Genomic DNA, 8012 nt, shown 5'->3' with positions numbered 1-8012 from the left:
CAACTTGTCAAACTAGTTTATTTGAAACCCTTAAGCAGTCTCTCTTTAGTCAGCTTACAAGTCTGAAAAGAATGCCAGGATGCTGCTCATTTGACGGGAAATCACAAAGCAGCACGGAGGTGGAGGAGTTTGCATTCTCAACAGTGTATGATGTATCAGTAAGTTTAACTTTACTTCATGTTAAAAAAGATTCGTTTCAGACTGTGGTTTCCAATGAAGGCAATTCTTCTGAATTGGGAATTCAATAGTTTTTATCCTACTGTTGTTGGAGAAAATAATAACATAATAATGATAATACTCTTTATTTCAGGAAACCATGCTAACAAATTTATATTTAGGATTTGAAAAGTTTAACAGGTTGGATTTTAATTGAAAAGTTTAATGTAAGAGTAAGATAATGATGGAGAAGACGGAAATTAGAGAGCCTAGGGTAATAAAATATTGTAAATTTGTAACAGTGGAAGGATGGGGCAAGGAAGACGGTGTTTTCTCACTCTCAATCCAGAGTTTAAAATACATAATGCTATTTGTAATCTTCCTAAATTATGAGTTTTTTATGGCTTGATTTTACAGAGAGATTGATTTATTCTATTTATTTATGTATTCATTAGTTGAGTCTTGCATGTGCCCTAACCAGGGATTGATCCCACAACATCAGTATATTGGACCAATGCTCTAACCAACTGAGCTACCCGGCAAGAGCCTAGATTATGCACTTAATTGATATACTGAAAATGGAGGAAATACACAAATTGTGTAAGAAGTATTGTGTTTTAACTCCTGTTTTGAAACTGATGAATATAATTAAAACTGCAAAAGATATATCCAAAATTTAATGTCCTTTGAGAAATTCTTTGCCTTTTAAAATAAAATTTAGAAAAAAATATAAGAACAATTTGTACATAAGAATATAAAAGTGAGAAGCAAATAAATAGTCATAAGATTTTTTATTTCAATAGAAATATTTCTATAGAAATAAAAATGACATAGAGGTAGAGAATTAGGAAAAATAGACTGAAATAAAAATCTGAGGAACGCAAAAGACCTACATCTGGTAATAGACCAAAAACCATTTTGGTCTCTTCATTCCTATTACTTTCCTTCTTTTTTTTTTTTTTTAAGATTTATTTATTTATTTTTAGAGAAAAGGGAAGGGAGGGAGAAAGGGAGAGGGAAAAACATCAATGTGTGGTTGCCTCTTGCAAGACCCCTACTGGGGACCTGGCCGGCAACCCAGACATGTGCCCTGACTGGGAATCAAACTGGCAACCGTTTGCTTTGCAGGCTGGTGCTCAATCCACTAAGCCACACTAGCCAGGACCCTATTACTTTCTATTTTAAAGGTTTTCAAAACTGTCCCCTGAAGGTCCAAAATCCTTGAAAATTCTACTGTTCCATTCCATGTCAAGATAAATTAGTATGACTATTTTATACTTTTCTGCTTTGGTATTACTTGGCTTTGTTGCTCAGAGGATGGGATGAGTAGGGAGGTGCTATTGAAAAGCAACCCCTACTCTTCCAGTTGATAATCCATGCCTCAGTCTAATAAAGTTCAGAGAGTTTTCCCCAATTTGAAATATATAAAAATTTATTAATTTTTGTCACTTGTAACATGAAGGAAGTATACCTTACTCTTTGTTTTGCATGTCAGTATCTAATAGAATGTGTGGCATGTGTAGATTAGTTGAACCATTTACTTGTATTTCAAATTTATTTGGGACCAATTGATTTCTTTGTAACACCTCATCACCTACTGGTTGTTTCAATCTTCTCCATTTGACTTAACTAGATTTCATAACACATTGAAAGACTTCTTTTTACACTGAAATAGTCTGTTTACTTTTCCAGTAAAACACTCTGTATGTGGATATCATGATATAAATATGGGGGCACCCTCCAAAATGGATTTATTTATTAAAAAATTGTGTATTTATTCATACATGTTTAAACTTAAGTCAGCTTCAAAGTACTCTGCATTTGATTTAGAATACCTATTGAGACATTTTTTCCACGACTCAAAACTCTTTTTGAACTCATCAATTTTGATGCCTTTTAATGCTTTTCCTGTTTTTTTTTTTTGTTGTTGTTGTTTGTTGTTTCACCTCTTCCACATTAGCAAAACGTTTCCCCTTGAGGACTTTTTTTCATCTGGGGAAACAAATAAACAAAATTCAATGAGGGTGAGATCAGGTGAATAGGAAGGGTTGGGGATGGGGTTCATCTGATTTTTTGGCCTAAAACTTCTGAACACTCAACACGGTGTGCGCACATGTGCTCAAAAATCACCCACCATGAAATGGACAAACATGTTGAAAGAGTCTTCAGAATAATTCACTGAAGCTAAACTCAGCCTCTCAGGGCAATGCCAGCTGGTACACTGATACAGATGGGTTCCGAGAACACTCACATAGTGCAGCGGAAGACTGTACTACAAGGGGCCTGCCCTCCAGAAGATAATTCTGTTTTGAGGGGGTCTCCTCATAAATATAGATACATTTATAATATTTAGTCTTTGTTTTTTTCTAAAATATGAATAACTATGAAATAGATTCCTTGGATTATTGTGTTCCTACAATGAGATTCTGAATAATTTTACATTTCTCTTTGCCTGACACAGAAATATGAGAGTCTTTTTAATTGAGATATAATTGGTATATATCATTATATTTCAGGTGTACAACATAGTGATTCAATATTCGTATATATTGTGAAATGATCACCACAGAAAAACTAGTTAACATCTGTCACCAAACATAGTAACATTTTTTTCTTGTAATAAGAACTTTTAAGATCTACTCTCTTAGCAAGTTTCAAATGTAAAGTACAGCATTAAAAACTAGTCACCATGCTGTGTATTATACCCCCATGGCTTGTTTATGTTATAATTGGAAGTTTGTACCCTTCGACCACCGTCGTCCATTTGTCCAATCCCTCAACTCCAGCTCTGGCAACCACCTCGAGTCGTTCATGCAGTAATACCCATTATTGGATTTGAACTTATTTCCCACATTCATTGTTAAAATCAAGTTTGAGTTTTATAACAATAAGCATAAAAAGACTCTGTCAAGTGAAAACATATAAAGAAAAATAAAATATATAATTACTTAAATAAAATAAAATAAATCATTAGGGCCTAATGATTTTAATTTGTAAACCAAAGTTGTAATTTAAATGAAAGCTTGCCCTCATTTTCTATAATAGTGTCTTGAGCTTTAGAAGTTCTGTACTGACAATATAGGACTAGAACTAGATACAAAAAAATAAAAAGACAGATGTCCTCTAAAATGAATAAGCATATCTCTAAAGTAGCATAATTCCAAATTTAAAAGTGCAATTTAAGCTTTATCAGAACATACACACATATTATGCTACATATATACATGTATACATTTATATTTTATCATATAGTGTTAAAAAGTAAGATTAGCAAGGTAAAAACATATCTGTTTTATATATAGTTAAGTATTTTTACAGGAAAATGTTATGATAGATTAATTTAAGCCTGTTCTACTTTTTTATTCTTTCTCAACCTTGGTAAAATTGTAAACAACACATTTATAATGAACATCTCTCTTCTGCACACCAATCAGTTTTTGTATGATAAATTATCTTGTGCACTTTCACAATTTCTGGAAAGCCACCCATTGATTAACAAACTACTGTACATCCTAAACTTCTCTTTTATTTGTTGAATATTTCCTATATACCTAAAAAATTGAAATATAGTTTTTTCCCCCTCAGGACATATCATATTTACAGCCCTTTCAAGTAAGGGTTTATTATTGGAAACTATCTTTTTGTCCTGGCTTGGCATAGCTCAGTGGATTGAGCGTAGGCTGCGAACCAAAGTGTCACAGGTTCAATTCCCAGTCAGGGTACATGCCTGGGTTGCAGGCCATGACCTCCAGCAACCGCACATTGATGTTTCTCTCTCTCTCTCTCTTTCTCTCTCCCTTCTCTGTCTAAAAATAAATAAATAAAATCTTTAAAAAAACTATCTTTTTCCTCTTATTCCCTAATGCCACCTCGAACCATTACTCTCCACACCATCCAACTGCTTTGTTCCTTTGAGGCTCTCACAGTCCTGTTCTCCACCCTCTTTCCTTCTTCATCACTGTCAGATGGATGCATGGTTATGCCCTAATTCACTGAAGGCTGACTCTTGCTTTCCTATCTCCTTCTGCAGTCCAAGTCCTATGTTTCGTCGAAGTTGCATCAGTGCCGATATGGTTGATCTTCAACATCCTAGACATTTATTTCCTTGATCTCATCTCTAATTCTTTTCAAACATTACTTTCATGTCCACACCCTAGACTTTGTCATGACTTGGAATTACTCCCTCTGAATCATAACTTTGGACAACTATCACTATTCTAATCTTCCTTCTTACAGACTTAGTTACTTTAATGCCTCATTTAAAAAAATTCAACAGTTCTTCCACTCTATATATTCTTCATCACCATCAGTTGTCATGTCCACACACATACACACACATGCACACACATCCATGCTCATCTTTGTTTCTTTTGTGATCTTTAGCTTCACCATTACAACCACTTTTTAATGATGCTGTAAACTCCACTAAATTCTCTTGTCCCATATTTCTTTCTTCATTTATATCTGGATAAATTCTAGAGAAAATACAACTATCTGAGCAATGACTCACTCTGCCCATACCACTGAGGCATGGTACAGAAAATCTCACAACTGTACAGGAAGTGCCAGCTTGTTTCACCCTTCAACTCTGACACACTATTCCTACTATACCACCTAGGTTAATACTTCAATTTTCCACAAGATTATTTTCAACTTTTCTAGCTTCCTCAAAGTTCCTAGTCTCACCCTGAGCCCTCTCATGTTTCAACTACTTCAAAGAGATAATGTGATCTAATCATGGTTAGATCAGAATTCCTTCAACTTCTTGGCATGGAACCAACAAACCTAAGGATGCCTACAGTTTGTCCAAGTTCTCCTATATTAGGTTGAACCATATGAAAATGCCATTGTTACCACTTTTTAAAAAGACTTTATTTATTTTTAGAAAGAGGGGAAGAAAGGGAGAAAAAGAGGGAGAGAAACATCAATGTATGGTTGCCTCTCATGTCAACTGGGGACCTAGCCCACAACCCAGGCCTGTGCCCTGACTGGAAATTGAACCGGTGACCCTTTGGTCTGCAGGCCAGCACTCAATTCACTGAGCCACATCAGCCAGGACATTGCAACCACTTCTGATCTACACAAGTATATTTCATGTGAGTGAACCTAATAGTTTAGAATCCATGATCCTTCAAATATTCTCCCAACTCAATCTTCCTCTCAACCTCAGGATCTCTAGTGGCTAGTTTACACTATTGTAACTATACTCAAAACTGTCCCTTTCACAAGAAAAAAAATCCTCTCTTAACCCCATATGCCTTGATGACTTGTCTCTTTCTATTCATAGTCAAACTCATGAAAAAAATAGTTGATATCCACTGTCCCATCTCCTCACTTTTAATTTTTCCCCAAACTCACTGACATTCAGTTTATAATTCCACTATTCTGTTTCTTTTGCTACCGTGGTCACCAGTGATTCACTAGTGCTTAATCCAATGGGTAGTCTAAACTTTTTATCATATTTTAGTTCTCAACAGCTTTTAACACTCTGGTCAATCCCTCCTTGAATATTCTTTATCCTTTGTTATCATATCACACGTATTTTCCTTCTTATTTCTTTCTATGGTTTTCAGGATTCCTCAGTCTTTGACCATATCTTAAATCTTAGATTTCTTTACAATTCTTCTCCAAGTCTTCTCCTCTCCCTATTATTTCAATAAAAAATATTCTTAAGTATCTACTATATTTCATGTGCTAAAAATGCAATGATGCACTTCATACAGGCCTGGCATTTTGAAGTGAAAAAGTGAAATTGCTAGATTAACAGCAATGCATATGTAATGGCTTTGTGTTCATGTTGATAAATTAAATTTTCCTTTCCATATTTATAAATATACAACTTAAAATGTGCCACTTGACTTTTCTTTTGAAAATTTGATAAACAGATGTTTTTCCCTTCCTTTTTTAAAAAAGTAGTCCAATTATTTAGTGTTTCCCTTGATGATTTCTGCCTCTGTGTGTTGTTTTTAGGAAGTAGATATCTCATTCATAAATGTAATAGCAAAGAGTAAAAATAAGCCACAATCACATGTAAATAATTTTCTAACTCTTAGTTCCAAGAACTTTATAAGGAAATATAATAAAACAGTGAAAAGTATACAATTTATAGAGATAAGGCAGTTTTGTAAGGAGAGTTCTCCCCCTCACATGGAATTTAAGTAGTACACTTAATGTTTTTTAGATGAACATTGACCTAGTACAATACTTAAATGTCCCTATAGTAGTAATGTGCAATAATTATTTTATTTTAGAGACAGATAAAAGATTAGTTTGTAATCTGAAATTACAATTGTCTAATCCATCCACAATTAATCTTGTTTCACAAATTCACGGCCCAGGCTATAATTTATTTCCCAGTTTATTAGTAATCTGAAATATCAATACTGAATTCCCTCAGTATTGATACATAACTGAGTTAGAATATTATCATTACCCTCAGGTTTGGCAAATGAACCAGACAGAGAATCTCAGGCTCATACACAGGGAACGTAGTGAGTGAATACTAAAAATGTTTCTCATGCCAACCAAGTATCTAAATAATAATAAGATGGGCTCAATGTTACTTCATTTCAACAACATCAAAAAAGGTACTCAATTCCTACCAAGGACAAGACTTGTAGTAGTAACTGGGCACATGGTAGAAGGATAAAGGAAACATGATTGCTGGTAAGGGAAAGAAAAAGAACAGTGAATGATAACAAATATAATGCAATTTAGAACTGAATGAAGGTTAAGTACAGGTATAATCAACACACTTCAACAGTATTACCTAAAAGGCCAGTATTCGTACTGCTGGTGATATATGAAGTGATTTTATATAGGGTTTATTTTAATGTATATTCAAGAAAATAAAGCTAGTACATCAAACTCTGTATTTGGTGAATATTATTGCTTAGAGATTGGCCATATTAAAAATCAGTCTATTTTAAAAATTTAAGGAAATTGATCTAGAATTATTAGTGCTTATGGCAAAATTGTTATGACTGCAATGGAAATTTGGAATATGCTATAAAAACAAAAAAGGAAAGAACAATTAACTTTAAGCAGGACAGAAAATGAACACTTTTAGTAGAGCACTTGGATGAGGTCTTAAAGCTGAGTATGTGTTTTGCAAGTAGGAAAGTAGGAAAGGGCCATTCTAGATTGAGATTGTCAGACTAACAATGCAGAATGCCTTCTTAGTTAATGCAAGAGGTGTGTTGTTTTGTTTTGTTTTGTTTTGTTTTTGACCAGGTTGGTATCTCCAAGCAAAATACAAAATTACACACCCTTGTTTAGAAAACAAATGCTCATTTATTGCAGAGGGCAATTTATATGCTTCAGCAGTCATAAAAATATATCACAAGGCAGGAGAAATTCTATGAATAATTTTATTTTTAAATTTTATTATTTTTATAATGACTATAATTAAATATTGTCTCGATAGTTTCTACAAGTATTTGCCAATCCTTTCAAGCTTATACAACTGGAATCCTCTATAATTCTTGCAATTGACTAAAAAACTGACTCTCTGGCAAAATACTCATGTTCTGACAATTTTCTTTCTTATGAAAAACTAATAGATTAAAATTCAGACCACTTACATACTTTCATTACAAAATTAAGAGCAGTTTAGAGAAAAAAGCACTGGGTTTGAGGTCAGAACAAACTTTGAGTCAAGATTCCTCCAGTTAAGAGTTATGAATCATTAGACCAGACTCAAGTCCTGTTTTTACCTCTGTACTGGTATTTGAGATAAACACCATGAAAACTACAAAAGATAAATGTAAAAGGTTATCATCGCTAATGGACCAAATGGAGGTACCGCTGGAAAGAGAGTTTCATATATTATAGTAGGGTTTGATCATGACCCTTGT

General features: G+C 33.8%; 1 protein-coding gene across 1 annotated transcript in view; it reads left to right on the top strand.

Moving 5' to 3' along the window:
• Nucleotides 1–8012, top strand: part of LOC114491857 (transmembrane protease serine 11G-like) — a 35730-nt gene continuing 27718 nt past the window's right edge. The window contains exon 1 of the mRNA XM_028506188.2: nucleotides 1–158. Coding sequence (XP_028361989.2) covers nucleotides 148–158 — 11 coding nt within the window. The 5' untranslated portion in view covers nucleotides 1–147. The remainder of the gene's footprint in view (nucleotides 159–8012) is intronic.

The sequence above is a fragment of the Phyllostomus discolor genome, chromosome 1 (genome assembly GCF_004126475.2).
Source record: "Phyllostomus discolor isolate MPI-MPIP mPhyDis1 chromosome 1, mPhyDis1.pri.v3, whole genome shotgun sequence".
NCBI lineage: Eukaryota > Metazoa > Chordata > Mammalia > Chiroptera > Phyllostomidae > Phyllostomus > Phyllostomus discolor.
This window is presented reverse-complemented; position numbering and strand designations above follow the sequence as displayed.